General features: G+C 34.2%; 2 protein-coding genes across 8 annotated transcripts in view; one reads left to right on the top strand and one right to left on the bottom strand.

Annotated features, from left to right (window-relative positions):
- Positions 1-67: 67 nt before the first annotated feature.
- Positions 68-21,654, bottom strand: part of LOC123558619 (neurobeachin-like) — a 268,481-nt gene continuing 246,894 nt past the window's right edge. For 3 of the 7 annotated variants that reach the window (XM_053544219.1, XM_053544222.1, XM_053544221.1), the window contains 2 exons: positions 6,330-6,481; positions 68-5,673 (listed from right to left, as the gene is read on the bottom strand). In XM_053544219.1, coding sequence (XP_053400194.1) covers positions 5,583-5,673; positions 6,330-6,481 — 243 coding nt within the window. In that variant the 3' untranslated portion in view covers positions 68-5,582. The remainder of the gene's footprint in view (positions 5,674-6,329; positions 6,482-21,654) is intronic. The other 4 variants (XR_008371116.1, XR_008371114.1, XR_008371117.1 and 1 more) reach the window with 4 other exon arrangements.
- LOC123559196 (kelch-like protein 8) lies at positions 10,942-18,561 on the top strand. Its single transcript, XM_053544223.1, has 3 exons — positions 10,942-11,154; positions 12,012-12,292; positions 14,831-18,561. The coding sequence occupies exons 2-3, from the start codon at positions 12,040-12,042 to the stop codon at positions 15,463-15,465; spliced, it is 888 nt and encodes a 295-aa protein (XP_053400198.1). The 5' UTR covers positions 10,942-11,154; positions 12,012-12,039; the 3' UTR covers positions 15,466-18,561.

Here is a 21,654-nt window from a genome sequence, read left to right as displayed (position 1 = left end):
ACACATGTTGGGTCGTATTTGATCAGTGTACACCTTGAGAAGAAAATATTTAGGACAAAATAAAATGAATGTGTAAATAGTTTTATTTATCAATATGAAATATAGACAACATACAAATGTGAGTGGAATGGTTGTTACAGGAATGAACTTCAAAGTTTCACTGCCTTATACTGGGTGGAAAATAACCCCCTACATACATCTACACAGAAAGATCTACATCACACAGAACTTGCTGCTCCACCTTTGTCTAGTGGAAAGTATAAACGTTTATTGTATCTCGATGCTATAGCATGTCTTCAAATACAGAAAATATTGAATTACATGCAGTCTATTTTTACAGTTTCAGATACCATAACTCGATATACTCGAATGTGCAGTCATGTGATATAACTGATAATGCACCTTCAAATATATTCACAAAATGAATGACTAAGAAAACTCTGTGTTGTTTCCATCATATATAAGGCTTTAACTCTATTCACAAGGTTATGACATGTACACAAAGGGTTCAAAATATGGATATCTAGCCACATTTTTCCTAAAGCCTCTTATACCATATAACATAGAATAGGAAATACTTGAGATAAATCGCACTGGTATTTGAGTTCAGTTTGAGAGCAGCCTCATGAGTGATTTCCATAAGCGTCTCATGCAATCTTTCCTTGCAAATACTCAAAAATATTAAATATCAACTATGCAAAGAAACAAAAATTCTTATTTTGCAATGCAAATCATATAAAATCCATTTTTTTGAACAGAAAACTCAACCTTATAAACAAACTGTTAGAGGCTGTCATTTCCATATTATATATTGTTTTAAAGTAAAATGCCAGAGTAACAGATTTTATTGAACGTTCAAAAGTGGATCTGACATATCTAGTTAACCTTTTATACCCCTAAATTTCACTTTGTCTTAAATATGAAAACAGTTGTATCCATATATTAATTACTATTAAAAGTTATGTGTAATATTATGTAATGCAGCTGGTTATGTAGGGAGGTATATCTCCTCATAAATTTAACATTTTTTCCTTTATATATAAAAGCATGGTATAAATACCTTATCATAAAATAAAAACACAAACAAACCCTAACCCTATGTTAATAATAAGTTATGAAATGAGTGCAAGATAATAAAACTCAGTTTGGAGACCAGTCTGACGAGGAAACCTTGCATTAGTCAACTAATCTTAAAATCAACCAATCAGATGTTGGAATTTTTTGACTGGTTCCCAAATTAAGTTTTATAATCTATGACCCAGATTAGATATATATAAATATAATATTTATATTGCATCAAGCATGTAACACATTCAGAAATTCGTTTTGCTTACAGCAAAAACACATGCACACTTTCTCAAGTACAGTAAGCTTATGACAAGTTGACTGCCATTTTTCTCTTACAGTATAGATCATGCATGGTAAAGTGGCAGTCATTACTACAGCAATGTTTATATTATCATATATACAAAAGAACCTTATTTCTTTAAAACACAAATATGCACACAAAACACTGCATGAATGTATTACTTTCACACCTGAAAATCTACAGGTGACTGTGTTTTGATACCAGAACAACACCGTTATAGACAACAGGAATTGCTCAACTTTAGTTAAAATGTTAATTTCAAAATATTTTCCATAAGCTGAATGATATGTAAATTTACCTTGTATTGTAGAAAATCCAGCAAGTTAAGAATATCAATGCATCTAACTAAATAAATATATCTACTGTCCACACTCAATGACAAAAAAAGAACTAAAGATAAATCACAAACTTCAATCTGCACAAACAGGTACAATAAGTTTTCTTTTTCAAGCGGTCTCTGCTTAAAATTTCAAATTAATTATAACTAAATAATTGTATTCAGTCTACAAAACCATAAAATGTAATCATGAGCAAACACATGTATCATAACATTTTTCACATTTCAAATATCTTGATAATACTTGTTACATTTCAAGTTCACATTTTAAGTTTCATAACATTTTTCCACTATGCAAGTTCACATTTTATATATCATTAAATAATATAAATCTTTCTCTCATTTTAGGTACAGTTTATCATGACATTTTTTCACATTTTGTCTGATTAGTTCACATTTTATACTTAATTTAAGTGATAAAAATGCTTCCAATGTTAAACACATAATGATCTTTGACTTATAATTGTAATCACTTCATAATGTGTACATTATGGTATTTTTAGTATTACATTACATCACTTGGTATTTTTAGTATTACATTACATCACTCGGTATTTTTAGTATTACATTACATCACTTGGTATTTTTAGTATTACATTACATCACTGTCTATTTATAAATTCTGGAATTAGTTTTTTTTCAGCCGATATTCACTGTGCACAACATATTGTAAAAGAAGAATACAGTATGTGATATTATGCATTTGTCCACTTATTTTTTACGAAAATTCCACAACTGAAATAATTAGTGATTTCAATGCAAAGATGAATTTATATGTTATTAACATTTGTTGCAAATATAACACACATGTAGGTAGCAAATTAAGATATAAACAAAGCTGTATGACGTTAATGGACTAAAGTGATATAATTGATCAAAAAACAACCAAGTTGTTTACAGATGAAAATAACATAATACAAAACAAACACACCAAAACATAGCACTAACATATCAAATAAAAATATTGGAATGTTTGAAACAGACTTTAATATTAACAACAAAACATCATATCTGAACTTTAGGAGCCAATGTAACCAAACATGTGAAAACATCAGAAAAAGCACACCTTATAACATCATGATGAAATTTTGTAAACATATCTACTCTCCTAACATTTCCCACAATAGAATTCATATTTACAACAAAGTCATATCAGTGACCAGTTTGAAAACTATATTAAGTATTTCCTACACTAAAATGAAATAGTTAAGTAAATTTTCCCTTTTATTTATATTATATTATATATGCATTACCTTAGAGATGTATGCAACACCTGGCAAATGTATGCAACACCTGGCAAATGTATGCAAAACCTGGCAAATGTATGCAACACCTGGCAAATGTATGCAACACTTGCAAATGTATGCAACACCTGGCAAATGTATGCAACACCTGGCAAATGTATGCAACACCTGGCAAATGTATGCAACACTTGCAAATGTATGCAACACCTGGCAAATGTATGCAACACCTGGCAAATGTATGCAACACTTGCAAATGTATGCAACACCTGGCAAGTGTATGCAACACCTGGCAAATGTATGCAAAACCTGGCAAATATATGCAACACCTGGCAAATGTATGCAACACCTGGCAAATGTATGCAAAACCTGGCAAATGTATGCAACACCTGGCAAATGTATGCAACACTTGCAAATGTATGCAACACCTGGCAAGTGTATGCAACAACTGGCAAATGTATGCAATACCTGTCAAGTGTATGCAAAATCTTAGAAATGTAAACTCATACAGATGTGGACAATGTATAAAACAGTTCTATATATAGATATCATGCATTTTGTTATATATAATATATACACAAACGTATAAATATTTCAAATGATATGTGAAGCAGTCATTCTAACCAATATTCCAATGGATCCAGAGATGTTCTACCTCACTGATTTCAATGCACAGATAGCTCCAATATTGACTGAATGTGCAAGGTATCAATGCATTACAATCAATGGATTGACACCCTAGAATTCCATTTGTAACAATATAAATAATTCATCTATAACAAGAATAAACTTTCCCTTTTTCTAGCAACACAGTAATTGAAAACAATGTTTTTAACAATTACCATAAGTGCTAATAAACAAAAGTATGTACAGCCCTCTTGTTTTAAAACACACATTTTTCAAAACATGATTTGATTTGATTCTTTATAACTTAACAAATACTAGCATATTCATTGTTAAATCTTTCTAAGCTACCAAAGAAAATCATCTTGTAGAGTAAATGTTGTCACATGTTTTAGCTGTACCTTAAGTACATTGTTTAAATTCTACTTTTTAAATGAAGGTGGTAAATCCATAATGACAATGTTTTAATTTGTACTTGTTTTTAAATTAATGGACTGGACCTATAATGACAATCCGCAATTTTTGTGTGATCATTGTATTCCTGTGTGCAATATGGGCATTCTTCAGCAATGCTTGAACCTCATATTGGCACCTGACTTTTTGTATAAGCCCAAGAATGCTGAAATCTTACATGGAGAATATGTTACTTCACAAAGTTTCCATTTGTCATTATGGGTGCATCACCTTAAGAGCAATATCAATGGTTACCTTGGGATCAAATTCTCAATTTCTAACTTTTTCTTGTTGAAATATCATGTTTGCAATCAAATTATATTTCTTTTTTCAAAAGAAACGACTGCAAACTTGTTTAAACTCACAAGATGTTATATAAGGTAACTGCTCAAGAAAGATTCTATTCATACCATATTTGACACAAATATTGAATACATAAAATTTTTAACCTTATCAACACATATTTACAAACTAGACATATAACATTGAACATTTTGAAAAACTTGCAAAATCCTGCAGTCTTGATACAAGATATTTATTAATTTACAATCAAAGTTTGCTTTGAAAGTTAATGTTCTGAAGAAATGTTACCAAACAACATAGAGGAATATGCCGATTACTGTTACAATTAGTCACTAGCTTACGTGCCTGCATGTATATACACGAAGATGTATATGAGTAACCAGTATCAAAACACACCCATTATTGTTATAAAATGTAGTCTTTTTCTCAGATGTGTCACAGAAAAGTCTCTAAATATCTGTTTTCTTTTTAATGAAAGGAACTTGAGTTATTTCTGCTTAATAATAAAATTCATCCTGTTTATAAAATTTTACAAACAATGCGAAATGATATTTATACAAATGCAACAATGATCTAATTCATTAACATGGCTATTTTAAGTATCATTTTGAACAGGACTTTAACAATCAACAATGTGCATGTGTGCAACGTCCGGGTCAAAGGCTATGGAAATGAGCTTTGAGACCAGTCTCGGTCGTAAGACTTGCCATTGGTTAATTTCAAAATAGTGCTGAGAATCCACTAATCAGATGCAGGGCTTTTCAGTCCAGTTTCAAACTGAAGCATTGCTATTGGTCAATTTCAAATTTAAGCTGAGAAATAACCAATCAGAATAATGCTGGGATTTGAGACTTTCTCTCCAAATTCAGTTTTATAACCTTTTGTCCTAGAATGGTGACTGTGTCTCAACATTATGGTCACACAGTAGTTGTCTTATAAAACAAAGCTTGAACCAAGTTTTTCAAGTCTCAAAACTAATCTACATGTGCAAGTGTTAGTATTGCCTGATTTACTAAGAACATTAATACTATAAAGTAAATACATGTGTTTCCAGATTTGTCAAGACTGTAGGGTACCAAGAAAGCCCACAATTTATCCTGCTCTGCATGATTTCCATGTATTTCTCAATACTGTCATATTTCTCCAAGTAAAGAGTTGTATAGTATATCTGCATTTTTATTTAATTCATGTGGTACGAAAGCTACATGTTTATCTGTCAGATTTGAATGTTATCATTTATCTACACTTCAGCAAGTTAATATTTTTCCTGGTATTCATGGTGCCACTTGTTGAAGTCAATGTTAAACACCAACAAACATCCTGTAGCCAAACCTGCCAGCAAAAATCTGAAAATAAAGATTGTATCTTCATAATAGTGGCTGATTTTTCAATTAAGTCTATCTATATAAGCACAGGCTGTGGATACAGTTCTTACATGTTTGATGTCTGCCCTTTATATTTCTGACTCCATAACATTATGCAATTATTTAGTCATTTTCTCATCAAGTCAACAGTAGGTTTGTCTGTATATATAGGGCAAGGATTTGGCTATATATGAGGTAAGGACCTGACTATATACATGAATAAGGCAAGGACTTGGCTTTATTTAAGGATCTGGTTATATCTAAGGCAAGGATAAGATCACCAATCTTCCACAACCAGCTAAACCCATAGATACAGGTGGCAAGGTATTTGAAGTCCAAGCCAAGGATGCCCCTTGTATTTATCATTTTAAAGCTTTTTATCCACACTTGTAAAATTCAGTTAAGGGTCTGATTTTTAAGTCTAACTGTTATATGGGCCATATGCTTTGAGTATAAAATACTGATATTAAGATATCATTAAATGTGTCTGCTGCAAATGATCACCTAAGAGCAAAAAGTGAATAGATATTAAGTGCATTGAAATAAAAAAAAACTCTTATCAAGTTTTGAGGTGACGATTTATACAGCAATCACACAGTATGAGTAGAGCAATGTACGGTCATGTGACCTTAACTTACTTGTGATCATGTGAAAGAGCTAGGGAACATATACAACTATCACACGCTGGGTACGAGTACAGCAGTGTAAGGTCATGTGACCTATACACCTCAACGACACCATTATCACCTCCCAGCATCAGGTACTGTCCATCTCTGCTGAGCGTCATTGCCTGAAAGTACATGCGATAAATGTTAAGGAAATGTCAAATTTAAAAAAAGAAAAATACTTAAGGCCATGGTGGCAGGGTGTGTGTGTGTGCGATGGTGGTGGTTGTAGATTGTTGCAGTGTCAGGATAAAGGGGCAAGAAAGTAAATGAAAAAAAAAATTTGGGTGGGTGGGGGGTATGTAGATTGTTGCAGTCTGCACACTGTCTCGTCACCACCTGCCTATATTCCAAGTTTCTAGTCAATATCCTTTATAGTTTTTAAGTTAAGCTCTGGACAAGAAATATGATGGCAGATCTGACCTTGCTGTGATCTTGATCTTTGTCCTACTACCCTGGCTCATGCACTCTGCACATCATCTCATCACCACCTACCTTCATCCCAAATTTGAAGTCAATACCTTGAATGGTAATTAAATTATGTTCCAGACACTAAATATGACAGAAAAATTAGACATATGAGCTCAATTTGTGACCTTGACCTTAAACCTACAGAACAGGTTCATGTGCTCTGCACATCGTCTCATCGCCACCTACCTACAAGCCAAGTTTGAAGTCAATACCTTGCTTGGTTATTTAATTATATACAGGACATGAAATATGATGGCAAAGTTTGACCTACTAGCTCAATTTGTGACCTTGACCTTTGACCTACAGAGCTGGTTTAAGTCTCATCGCCACCTATCAACAAGCCAAGTTTGAAGTCAATATCTTAATGAGTTATTTAGTTATGCTCCGGACACAAAATATGATGGGCAGATTTGACCTTTTAGCTCAATTTGTGGCCTTGACCTTTGACCTACAGAGCCGGTTCAAGGGCTCTGCACTTTGGCTGATCACCATCTACCTATATGCCAAGTTTAAAGTCAATACCTTAAATGGTTATAAAGTTATGCTCCGGACATGAATCATGACGGAGGGATGGACAGACAGACTGACAGACGCACACGCCATCACATAATACATTCCCTTTTTTTCAGAACAGGCACATAAAAAGGGTCAAATGGATCAGACTGAACACACTTTGCAAGAAACATAGTTTGTTGAGAATAAATCTAGAAGTTCATGAGAAGAACACATTTAAAGCATTTTCTATCCTGGCAGCCCCAAAAAGGAGTCAAGGATCATTTGAAGAAATCAGAGAGGGGTCTATGCTTGGATGCTACAGACCAAGTTTTGTGATGATACATCAAGCAGTTCATGAGAAGGAGTTGGTTAATTTTCTTTTTTCAATTCTTAGCCCTGGCAACCCCTAAAATGGGTCAAGTGGTATCCTTTGAGCAAACTTGTCAGGGGTTTATGCAAGGATGCTTCTAACAAAGTTTGGTGAAGATCTATCATGCGGTCCATGAGAAGAAGTCATTTAAAGGCTTAAAATGCCTTTCTTTTATAATGTGGCTGCCATATTTTTTGTTTTGAACCTAAAATAAATAATTAATTTCTTGTTAAATCCTAATTTCTATAATTGTTTTCTCTATTTTTTGTCAAAGGTTTGGATATTAGAAGATTTTAGTAAATTGTATTTGATTATCTCCCTATATGGCTCTAACTATGAAAGTACTCCTTTTCAAACCATGTAATTATGCATAAAATTTATTTGGACAGCTGTTTCATCTCTTTTTAACATTAAAACAAGAGGGCCAAGACGGCCCTAGGTCGCTCACCTGAGAAACACACCATAACACAACATATTAAACAGTGTAAACATGCTTGACCTAGTGATTTCATGGAAAAAAATATTTTGACCAATTATCATTAAAATTGGAGCAAAAATCTTGAGTATAAGTATTTTCTTTGATTTGACCTAGTGACCTAGTTTTTGACCCCAGATGACCCATATTCGAACTTGACCTAGATTTGATCAAGGCTATCATTCTGACCAAATTTCATGAAGATCGATTGGAAAATACAGCCTCTATCACATACACAAGGTTTTTCTTTGATTTGACCTTGTGACCTAGTTTTTGACCCCAGACTACCCATATTCGAACTTGACCAAGATTTCATCAAGGCAACCATTCTGACCAGATTTTATGAAAATCCAGTGTAAAATGCAGCCCCTATTGCATACACAAGGTTTTCCCTTGATTTGACCTAGTGACCTAGTTTTTAAACCCAGATGACCCATATTCGAGCTTGACCTAGATTTCATCAAGGCAATCATTCTGACCAAATTTCATGAAGATCAGTTGAAAAAAAAATTAGCCTCTATCGCATACTCAAGGTTTTTCATTGATTTAACCTACTGACCTATTTTTTGACCCAAATGACCCATATTCGAACTTGACCTAGATTTCATCAAGGCAATCATTCTGACCAAATTTCATGAAGATCAATTGAAAAATACAGCCTCTATTGCATACAGAAGGGTTTTCTTTGATTTGACCTAGTGACCTACTTTTTGACCCAAGATGACCCATAATCAAACTTAAGGTAGATTTTATCAAGGCAATCATTTTGACCAAATTTCATGAAGATCAATTGAAAAATACAGCCTCTATCGCATACACAAGGTTTTTCTTTGATTTGACCTAGTGACCTACTTTTTGACCCAAGATGACCCATATTCAAATTTGACCTAGATTTCATCAAGGCAATCATTCTGACTTAATTTCAGGAAGATCAATTGAAAAATATAGCCTCTATCGCATACACAAAGTTTTTCTTTGATTTGACCTAGTGACCTAATTTTTGATCCCAGATGACCCATATTCGAACTTGACCTAGATTTATCAAGGCTATCATTCTGACCAAATTTCATGAAGATCAATTGAAAAATGCAGCCTCTATCGCATACACAAGGTTTTTCTTTGATTTGACCTTGTGACCTAGTTTTTGACCCCAGACTACCCATATTCGAACTTTACCTAGACTTCATCAAGGCAACCATTCTAACCAGATTTTATGAAAATCCAGTGTAAAATGCAGCCCCTATTGCATACACAAGGTTTTTCCTTGATTTGACCTAGTGACCTAGTTTTTAAACCCAGATGACCCATATTCGAACTTGACCTAGATTTCATCAAGGCAATTATTCTGACCAAATTTCATGAAGATCAGTTGAAAAAAATTAGCCTCTATCGCATACACAAGGTTTTCCTTTGATTTAACCTACTGACCTACTTTTTGACCCAGATGACCCATATTCGAACTTTACCTAGATTTCATCAAGGCAATCATTCTGACCAAATTTCATGAAGATCAATTGAAAAATACAGCCTCTATTGCATACAGAAGGGTTTTCTTTGATTTGACCTAGTGACCTACTTTTTGACCCAAGATGACCCATTTTCAAATTCGGCCTTAAGGTTATCATTTTGACCTAATTTCAGGAAGATCAATTGAAAAATACAGCCTCTATCGCATATACAAGCTTTTCCTTTGATTTGACCTAGTGACCTAGTTTTTGACCCCAGATTACCCATATTCGAACTTGACCTAGATTTCATCAAGGCAATCATTCTGACCAAAATTCAGGAAGATTAATTGAAAAATACAGCCTCTATCGCATACACAAGGTTTTTCTTTGATTTGACCTAGTGACCTAGTTTTTGACCCCAGATGACCCGTTTTCAAATTCGGCCTAGATTTCATCAAGGTAATCATTCTGACCAAAATTCATGAAGATTAATTGAAAAATACAGTCTCTATCGCATACACAAGGTTTTTCTTTGATTTGACCTAGTGACCTACTTTTTGATTCCAGATGACTCATTTTCGAACTCGGCCTAGATTTCATCAAGGTTATCATTTTGACCTAATTTCAGGAAGATCAATTGAAAAATACAGCCTCTATCGCATATACAAGCTTTTCCTTTGATTTGACCTAGTGACCTAGTTTTTGACCCCAGATTACCCATATTCGAACTTGACCTAGATTTCATCAAGGCAATCATTCTGACCAAAATTCATGAAGATTAATTGAAAAATACTGCCTCTATCGCATACACAAGGTTTTTCTTTGATTTGACCTAGTGACCTACTTTTTGATCCCAGATGACTCATTTTCGAACTCGGCCTAGATTTCATCAAGGTAATCATTCTGACCAAAATTCATGAAGATCAGTTGAAAAATACAGCCTCTATCGCATACACAAGCTAAATGTTGACAGACGACAGACGCCGGACATCGAGCGATCAGAAAAACTCACCTGATCATTGCTCAGGTGAGCTAATAAAAGCTATATGGAACGTTAAGGTAAAAAGCGAATGCCAGATGACAGACATGACATGACCACAACAGGCCACCCCAGAACCATTGTGTCAGGTGACTCATTATAAATTTTACTAGTAAATATTTGCTGTTTTTATGGTAGTAGTAACTACTTTGATTTTTATGTTATCTGTTTTCTACTTCCTTGTCTATTTGTTGTAAAGGATTCTATTAACTTTTGGCTTTATTCCAAAACTAAATGTGAATTTGATACACCTTGTATAAGTTAAATTGAGACTTAAAAATTTTCTTATAGTTAATGGTCCGTTATTTAGGTAGTGTTATTCAGTACGATAGTGGTTCTTACCTAAATAAGGCAAGGTAAATCATGCTGATTTCCCTTATCGGCAGACGAGTCTATAAATTGAACTCTCAAACGTCAAAATCAAACTATACTTGCAATCTGTATTTACATGAATGTTTTGTGTTAAGATTTCAAAGACTTTTGGGTTATACCTTCTAAAGGTAAGTATTTTTAAAGTTTAACTGCCACTAATTGAACATGATAATGTTTTTTAAACAGATAGCATTGTCTATAAAATATCATTAAAGCTAAGGATTTATGAGGCTAGTCCTGTGACCTTGAGAACTGATTACACCAAACAGGAAGTGACTACTCAGTGTTAGTAGTCCAAAATGTAGTTCAAAGCTGTTGATGAAATCTGGTATAATGAGTCATATGAGGATGTGGCAGTTATATTTTTGGCTTAGTTTTATTGCTTATTGTATTGAGAAAAGATCTAGACCATTTTCATTGTGAATTTCCAGGTTTTAGTTTTATTCATAGAGAAAAAAGTCTACATACGCATAATTGCTAAACGGCTATTTTCATGGGAGCATTTTCAGAGGGTGATGTTTTTCAGAACAGATTATTTTTTTTAAATGTAACATAACATGTCAATATTTTTTCATTTTTGGTAAGAAGACATGATATACTATGGTTTTCATATCATTGAAATGCTCTAAAGTACTGAAAATGAGGTCTCAAGATTTCATTGTCTATATGAAATAAAGAAGGAACTAAATTGGTATAATGTAACCTTGACCTGAAAACCACTGACTCAAAAATCAACAGGGATCTTCCTTAAGTGGGACCTAAGTCATTGTGAAAAGTTTGAAAGCAGTACCTATTACACTTTCTGATTTAAGGGTTCAGAAATTGAAAATATTGACAGATGGACAGACATACAACACCAGTATAACATTATGTCTCTTTTTACAAAACAGACAAATAAAAAAATGTAAAATTATTTTTTCTTACTTCTCCTTTTTTCTTATCTTATAGCTGAAATAAAAGATACAGGATTTTGTTTCAATTACAGCTGATCAAGAAAGAAAGAACCAGCAAAAATGGAATCATATCAAACAGATGACAGATTTGTCCGTGATGCTGGTAACTCTGACCTGACATTAATTGTACAGCAACACAAAATACAAGTACATAAAACTGTGCTTGCTGTTGCATCACCTGTGTTTCGGACAATGTTTGAATCAGACTTCAAAGAGAAAGACCAGCAGGAAATAGAGCTACCAGGGAAAAAGTATGAAGATTTTATGGAATTTCTGAGCTGTCTGTATCCCAACCATCTAAAAATAGTAACAGGTAAGTACCTGAAATAATAAAATTTCTGACTGAGAATCTAGAAAAAGATAGTTTACTTGGGTATTTCACTTACGTGATTGTGGGCAGTTAACCTAAACAGTGGTTTTTGATTCTGTGTTCCCTGCAAATAGACCTAACTGCCAACTTCTCCATGAGAATCAGAAGTAAAGGACAAATGATTTCATATCAAATTGGCACAGAAAACACAATTCTTGCCCTGGGATCAAACTCACAACCCCATAGTCTGATAGCTGAAAACCTATTTTTAACCAAAAAGACCCGTTAATTCAATGTACTGGAACAGTTTGAACAAATTTGAAAGAGGGCTACACAGAGATCATTTGTATAGTTTCATCAAAATCCATTTTGTGGTTTTGGAGGAGAGGTTGTTTAAAGAAATTGTTGATGAAAATGTGACCACGCCCTCTGGCGGCCAAGTTTTTTGACAAATCAGAAAAATTTGAACAATATTTGTAGAAGGTCACACAAGGACAATTTGTGTGAAGTTATTTTAAAATCAGGCTTAAAATTTTATACAAGAAGATTTCTAAGTTTCTACTCTATACATATAGGAAAAGTGACTACGCCCCCTGGCAGCCATGTTTTTTGACCAATCGGAATAATTTGAACAAACTTGGTAAAGGGTCACACAAGGACCATTTGTGTAAAATTATTTTAAATTTGGGCCAGCAGTTTCACACAAGAAGATTTTTAAAATTTCCACTATATACATATAGGGAAAAGTTACCATGCCCCCTGGTGGCCATCTTTTTTGATGAATCGGTATAATTTGAACGATCTTGGTGGAGGGTGACATACGGACCATTTGTGTGATATTATTTCAAATCGGACCATCGGTTTAGGAGGAGATGTTGTTTGACGATGTTTCTATTTTTAGCTCTGGCGGCCCCCATGTACAACCAAGCCGAACCATGTGAATAACTTTGGCAGATGACCATCCAGCCAAGTTTCGCCAAAATCAATTAAATGGTATTGGAGGAGATGTCGTTTAAACACAATTGTTGACGATGGATGGACGCACAACGGACGACGGACCGGACACAGCGTGATTACATTAGCTCACCATGAGCACTTTATGCTCAGGTGAGCTAAAAACTAGTGACATTAGACCTCAGAGTGTGATTTTGACCTTTAAGCCAGGGAACTGGTTGCTGCACATGACATATTGTCTCATTATGCCAAGTAATACTTAAATCCTATCATGGACGACAAAGTTATGGACTGGACAGGAATCCTATAGTCCCTGAAACTATTGACATTTGACCTCCAAGTGTGACCTTGACCTTTGAGCTAGGAATCCGAATGTTGTGTATGATGCTTCATCTGATTTTGGGGAACATTTGTGCTAAGGAATATTGTAATCCCTCAATGGATGGCAAAACAGACCGTGTTAATGACATGCTAACCTATGACCTCCATGTGTGACCTTGACCTTTAAACTAGAGGTCTGAAAGTAGTGCATGACACATCTTATTATGGGGAACATTTTTGCAAAGGCTTTGATGAATTGTCGAGTTACATACAGGACAGGAAACAAGTCCTGTTGATCTTTGACCTCAAAGTGTGACATTGACATTTGAGCTAGAGGTCTGGGTTTTGCACATGACATGTCGTCTCATTATCCAAGCAATATTAAATCCCTTGATAAATGACAGAGTTAAGGACTGGACGTGAAATTGTGGACAGAGTGCAATTCTATAGTCCCTGAAACTGGTTTTCCACCAGTTGGATCGGGTTTCATGTATATAAGGCAGACCACTTGGCCTGTAGAGTGTTTACAAGGTTTGTAGAGACCTAGATTTTGACTTGAGTTAACATCTTTACACTCAGCCTTTTAATGAAGATAAACACTCTGACCAAGTTTCATATGGACTGGGGTAGACAATATGGCTTCTAGAATGTTTACAAGTTTATTGTGTGACATGAACTAGTAATCTAGTTTTTTTAACCTAGATGACCCAGTTTCAAGCCTATCCTATATTTTATAATGAGAAACATTCTGAACAGGTTTCATAAAGATCAAATTTAAAAAGCCCTATAGGGTATCAGCAAGCTTTTCCCCTATGATATGACCTTATGACCTTTTTTTTACCCAAAATGACCCATATTCAATCTTGATTTAGATTTTATAAAGACAAACATTCTGACCAAGTTTCATAACTGTGGCCTCTAGCATGATAAAAAGGTTTTTTCTATTAAACTACCTAAAACCCTAACTTAAGTTTTATGAAGACGGGGCCAAAATGGTGACCACTAGAGTGTTAAAAGTAAAATTGTTGATAGCAGGCAACACTTATTGCACAAAGACAAAAGACAAGATATAGGAGTTTCACAATAACTCACCTGAGCAGTTAGTGATCATGGTGAGTTAAAATCAATGACCAAACTAATTCAAACTAGTCTAAAAGATTACTTTGTCCTTGTTCTTTGTTAAACAGAGCTCTTAAGCAATATGGATAATTTAATGAAGACATTAATTAAACCATGAGGAAGACTGATAGCTTTTTTAAATTTTAGATGGAAATGTTTACAAAATACTGCCACTAGCTGCAGAATATCAAGTTAAAGTGCTAGAAAATCGGTGTGCTCAGATCCTTACAGAAACAGTTACAAATAAACATACAAAGGATGCTAAAGAGATATACAGACACATACAGCTGGCAAATCTTTACAAATTCAATGACCTGAGGAGTGAATGCATTGCAATAGCATCAGATCTGAGTCTGTACCAACTTGACAGGGCAGGATCGAGGTACCCAATAGCAGATAACGATCTTATAGAAATACAATGGCTTGCCCTTAAAAAACATGAACTAGACAAAAAAGATGACGACAGACTTAGACGAGAATATGGAAAGTACTTGTCTGTCATTAAAAATGAAATAAATTCTTACAAGAACAGATCTGATAAAGAACTTGCATTATCTTCTGCAAGGCTTTGGTACAGGTATTTCCTAAAAGATCAAGAATGTAAAAAAACTGTTAGAGAAAATCTGAAAAGATTTACTGAACCTCTGCACTGTTCAGAAACTACTGCCATTGATAACTTTCAAGAAAAACTTGGACTACTCCCTGAAATGGCTAAGACAGAACTGGGTGTAGTTTCTAAAGCTAAAAGGACTGATTACACAGACCTGTTGTCTGACGCTTGAATCGTGATTCTCAGGAATTCAAGGTTTGATCACGACTTAACGAATTTGGAGCATTACACCAAACAGGAAGTGACTACTCGGTGTTACATGTACTACATGAAGTAGTCCAAAGTGTAGTTCCATGCTGTTGATGAAATATGAGTGATATGAGGATGTGGCAGTTATATTATACTTTTGGCTTAGTTTTATTGCTTATTGTATTGTAAAAAGATCTAGATCATTTTGGTTGTGAATTTCCAGGTATTAGTTTGATTCTTTGAGAAAATGTCTACATAAGCGTAATTGCTAAATGACTACAGTAAACCTCGCTTATAAGGAACAGCTTGGGACCTCTAAAAATTGTTCTTTATAACCGAGGTTTCTTATATCCGAACTAATTCCTTGTAACCGAGGTTTGTATAACGAACACAATTTGTATAGCGAACACTATTTGACTGAGGTTTGAAAAGGGCTCCGGGTCAACCATGAATCTTTATGTGAGAAAGTAGTCTAGTACCGGTCCTTTCCTAGAGAGATGGTAAGGTAAACTGACTGCGTGTATATGACTGAAATAGTGTTGAAACACGGCGTTTGAACATAAACTAAGCCAGAATGTACGTCCGTAAGAATGACGTGATTTGCTATTTCTATCTTCTTTTTTAGAGAGCACTACATTATGGTTATAAGATATGTTGCAGCCCTTACCTTGCTCGACAGCATGTTATATGAATATGCATCAATACTAATATAAAATAAATGTTCAAATAATACAAAAATGTTAAATTAGACTACCAATTAAAATTTAATGGTAGGGTGTTTATGACATACAGTGCATTACGACTAGACAACGGCGCCATAAATATGGACTAAAGTGTAAATTATACCTTTAGTTTTGCTATTGTCCATTTTAGCACCTGCTATAATTTTTACAAAACTGGAAGGTTTGCCATTGTTAACCACGCGTAATTAACACATTTATTTAGGATAGTATGACATGACCCTGTCCGCGACTGACTTTCGTACACTATTGTTAACATGAAATACTTAATACATGTAGCTCTCAAACATAATCTCGAGTAAATATAAGTTAATGATGATATTATTTATTTTCTTTTTATCATATCCGTAAAATAACAAACTAAAGATGATAGAAATGAAATAATATGTGTTTATTCATGTGCATAAAAGCGCATGAAAGTGCCGACGTTACTCTGACGTCATCAGCGATTCTCCTGTTTATTTCCAGTTTTCAATAATTTTTATTCTTTATGTCTGTCCGCTATAACCGAGGGGTTTTCCATTGAAATTCGTACTTTGGGACTGGAAAAAGTGTTCCTTATAACCGAGTGTTCCTTTTAACCGAGTTCCCTATAACCGAGGATTTTTACATTGAATAAAGAAGGAATTAGATCGGGGAATTGAAAACTGTTCCTTATAACCGAGTGTTCCTTAAATCCGAGTTCATTATAAGTGAGGTTTACTGTATTTTCATGGGAACATTTTCAGAGGGTGATGTTTTTCAGAACAGATTATTTTTCTTATATGTAACATAACATGTCAATATTTTTCTACTTTTGATAAGAAGACATGTCATAATAAATGACCATATATGGTTTTCATATCACTGAAATGCTGTTAAGAATATATGCTTTCGAGTGGCGAGATTAATGCTCGTTTATAAAATCATAACAGATTAATTCAATACAAACAAAAGCTGTTCATAAAACAGCATGCTCGAAAATTTGACAACTTTCAAGTCAAACAAGGGCAATAACTTGACAAGACAGTTATTTTATTAAAATTTACAACAAATTAAAATTTTATTATGGCAATGCAAAAGCTTCAACTAAATTTTCAAAGTAAAGATGGGACATAGTTTGAATTAATTTCAACTACGAGTTCTCTAACTTGGTTATGAATGAACATTGGATGAGAGGGATGTCCTAAGAAGTTTTAAGCCTGACAGTTACATGTAAAAATTTGACCAAATTGAAGGGCCATAATTTGAACCATTCTTTTATACCTTATTTGGTCCATACAAGTAAATAAGGTCATGTTATTTCAGAAGTTTATTGATTTTTTCTTTGCTAATGCAAATATTGGTTAAAAAATCATTCAGGATCCTCATTCAATTCCTAAACAAGCTTGTGGTATCCTGAAAATTTGTGTTTTGTGTTTATGAATAACATATACCCATTTAATACTTAAAAGATGACTTTGGCATCTTTGTATAATAAATATTCAAGCAATAACATATCATTTTCACCCATTAGGGTCATTTTACATGTGTTTCTATTTATTATGCTATGCTTCTACACATTTCTAACCAGATATTCATATCCAAAGTTTGTGAATGTGTAAAAGCTCCGGCCAATTCTGAAACGAAATAAAAATAACATTAGTTCGGTTTCAGTTCCAGTTTGGTGTATCTGTGAAATGGCCTTTACTGAAATACAGATTAATAGCTGCTTGCAAAACTTCCACTAAAATTTTCTAAGTAAAAAGGGCCATAATTTGTAAAACTTTCAACCAAGAGTTTACCTAACTTGGTTATTTCAGTAGGTCTGATGACTGGGAAGCACAATGGGAAGTTTCAATCCAAACCGTAGAGTAGTTGTTAATGAAATACAACTTGATAATTGCATGCAAACCTTTAACTCGCTTTTCTAAGTTGAAAAACTTAAATTTAACCAAGAGTTATTTAACATGGTTATTTCAGTAGGTTTAATAACTAGGAAGCCTTGAGTGACGTTTCAATCCAAAACAAACAATGGTTACTGAGAAATGAACTTGCACACAAAACTTTAACCAATGTGACACCAACATCAACACATGGGTGAGTTGAATAGCTCTTACTATTCTTCAATTAGTCAAGCTAACAAACAAGTAACCTCTATTTGCTGTCCAAATTAAACCATTATAAAAAAGACACAAGAAGCTCCATTGGGCCTTAGTCACTAACCTTAAGAGGACCGTACTTCTGACCAAGTTTGGTGAACGTCCTAAATGCTGTCCATTAAAAGTTATTTAAAGTTTTTTTTCTATATTTTGCTGTGATGGCACAAAATCTTTAAACAAAAGAATACACTTCATGATTAAAAGTTGTTCATGATAGAATGTTTAGTTTTTCTCTATTTTTAACTGTGGACGTCCATAAAAGTGGCCAAGCAAATCCATTACAATGGTGCAACATATCAAGTTCGATGAAAATTCATCAAATGGTTCATCAGAAGAAGTGGTTTAAAGGTTTTTTATTTTTAGCTCTGGCGGCACCTAAGAGGGGCCAAGCTAAACCATTTGAACAAATTTGATAGAGGCCTATGCCAGGATGCTACATTTCAAGTTTTTGATTCTAACCAGCAGTGGCTAGGAGTCCAGAAACACTATATTCTTGCATAAAAACTACTTTTTTCACTGAATCCGCCCATGTATTAACGGGAGAAAAATCATGTGCAAGCAAGGCAATTCACATGCTGTTAATACATGATTTTTATTTTTAAAATGCTTTCCCAGGGATGTACATGTATTTCTCCGCAGATTGACATCTGGTATCTGCGTCTTGTTTCTTCCATAATAATAAATTCTTTTTGTAGCATAAATTATGCAATCTAAACCATAGATTGTTGTATCAGTAATTAACACCAAATGCACTGCCCCCAACAATATTCGTACTCGCTTCTTCTCTTGTTTACTCCCCCTTTTAAAACTCAGCATCGTTTAAGTTTTGGGAGATAACCGTGAATGTTTAAGAATCGTGTGTAACTTGTGCGATTGTTTGTTTTTAGGAATCATATTTATGATTTTGGTATGCATCAGTCGGTATGTTTTTATCTAATATTTCGAAGAATTTATATGAACAGCTTGAAAGCTTGACACTACATTCGTACTCATCCGTACTCCAAATGTGTCCGTACTCAAAATAACTCGACTGTAAATTTATTATTCTTGAAATTGTGCCCCTGTTTACCAAATTTTGAAGTTATATGAACACTTATTGGTAATTTCATGTTTGTAATGAGAGATAAAAAAAATCGTTTAAAAATCTTCAGTATGTACTTTTGGTAATGTTGTTGATTTCTGGGCCCTGGTTATGGATATTTAAAACATGTTTACCATTTCCAAGAACAACAGAATGGTAATTAAAAATGCACCGGAATTGTAAAGTCATCACATATGAAAACAATACATTTAGTCGTCGTGTAATGTTTTTTTATGCAAGAATAGCGACAATACACGTTTGTTTTGTGTATTAACGTCTGCAGAAGCCCTTGGGATATGTTTGTGACCTCGACCTTCGGTCTCGCTCACAAACAATCCCGCAGGCTTCTGCAGACGTTAATACACTAAAAAACGTGTATTATCCCTACATTGTCCAGTTACCTGATCTCTATACAACACGTATCTGGGTGAAAAAAAAAAAACCAATATGAACACTGAAAATGGTATTCTCAGGGAGAAACTACAATTAGCTATACCAAACAAAGCAATTGCAAGCGCATTATTAATTTGACCATTTATGCCTAAATATATAACGTCTTTTTCAACTAGTCACATTATACTGACACCAGGCCGACCAGTCCTAGCACTATCCTTTTACTGCTGAGCGCCAGCGAGGATGCTACTAGTACCATTTTTTACGTCTTTGGTAGGACTCAGCCAGGGATTGAACCCAAGACCTCCCGCACTCGAAGCAGGTGCTCTACAACTAGGCTACCGGGGCGGTCTACATAATAAGAGCTGTCACAGGAGACAGCGTGCTCGACTATTTCGATGCTGGATAGTGAAAATGGGCACATCTGAGAAAACTGGAGCTGTCACTGGAGTGTTTATTAACTCCAATGGTGGGTGAAGATATTGCACAATAGCCTGAGTCTGTGTCAAAAATATTAAGTAATAAGAGAAGTACAGATAAAGTGTATCAAAACACTATACAAGTACAGCCTAAGCAAAAAGGGGGCATAATTAATTAAATATTGGTGCAAGAGTTATGCATCTTGTATCATATGATGTGGGTGATGATGTGGAACAACTACTTCAAGTTTGAATCAAATGCATTTCATAATAACTGAGATATAGTGAAAATGCATCAAAATTAACTTTTAATTCTAAGTAAAAGGGGGCATAATTCATGAAAAATTGGTGCCAGAGTTATGCACCTTGTGTTAAATGGTGTGGGTGATGATGTTGAACAACTATTTTAAGTTTGAATTAAATCCATTCAGTAATAACAGAGATAAAGTGAAAGTGCATCAAAACTTTAACCTGAAATTCTTAGTAAAAAGGGGGAATAATTCATGAAAAATTGGTGCCAGAGTTATGCACCTTGTGCCAAATGGTGTGGGTGATGATGTTGAACAACTATTTTAAGTTTGAATCAAATCCATTCAGTAATAACAGTGATAGAGTGAAAGTGCATCAAAACTTTAACCTGAAATTCTAAGTAAAAAGGGGGAATAATTCATGAAAAACTGGTGCCAGAGTTATGCATCTTGTGTCATATGGCATGGGTGATGATGTTAAACAATGATTTTAAGTTTGAATCAAATCCATTCAGTAATAACTGAGATAGAGTGAAACTGCATCAAAACTTTAACCTGAAATTCTAAGTAAAAAGGGGGAAAAATTTGTGCCAGAGTTATGCATCTTGTGTCATATGATGTGGATGATGATGTTAAACAAGTATTTTAAGTTTGAATCAAATCCATTCAGTAATAACAGAGATAGAGTGAAAGTGCATCAAAACTTTAACCTTAAAAACTAAGTGAAAAGGGGAGCTAGATCATAAAATATTGGTGCCAGAGTTATGGCCCTTATGTCAGATGATGTGGGTGATGATGAGGAATAACTATTTCAAGTTTGAATCAAATCCATCAAGTAATTACAGAGGTAAGTTGAAAAAAGAGAAAGTGTAAAAAAACTTTAACCAAGGTGGGGACGCGGAAAGACGCCGACGCCGGGTCGAGTTAGATAGCTCTCCTTATACTTCGTATAGTCGAGCTAAAAATTATATGTGAATATCACACAATGTTTGATATATTTCTGTAGCTGTCCATTTATGGTGAAGCTGTATTTGAGTTAATACTATTCTTTTTGGCATGTTTCTGTTATGACCAATTTATGCCTGTCTATCCATGTGGTTTTGGTATGTTTCTGTAAATGACCATAAGCACTTTCTGACATCTTACACACTGGATTCTGTAATTCCTTATT

Source organism: Mercenaria mercenaria, chromosome 5, assembly GCF_021730395.1.
Source record: "Mercenaria mercenaria strain notata chromosome 5, MADL_Memer_1, whole genome shotgun sequence".
Lineage (NCBI taxonomy): Eukaryota > Metazoa > Mollusca > Bivalvia > Venerida > Veneridae > Mercenaria > Mercenaria mercenaria.
This window is presented reverse-complemented; position numbering and strand designations above follow the sequence as displayed.

Excerpts from the sequence above, each read along its gene's own strand:
- LOC123559196 (XM_053544223.1), top strand. The coding sequence starts at position 12,040 with ATGGAATCATATCAAACAGATGACAGATTTGTCCGTGATGCTGGTAAC. Across the intron at positions 12,293-14,830 it reads CCATCTAAAAATAGTAACAG|ATGGAAATGTTTACAAAATA; the intron begins GTAAGTACCTGA and ends TTTAAATTTTAG.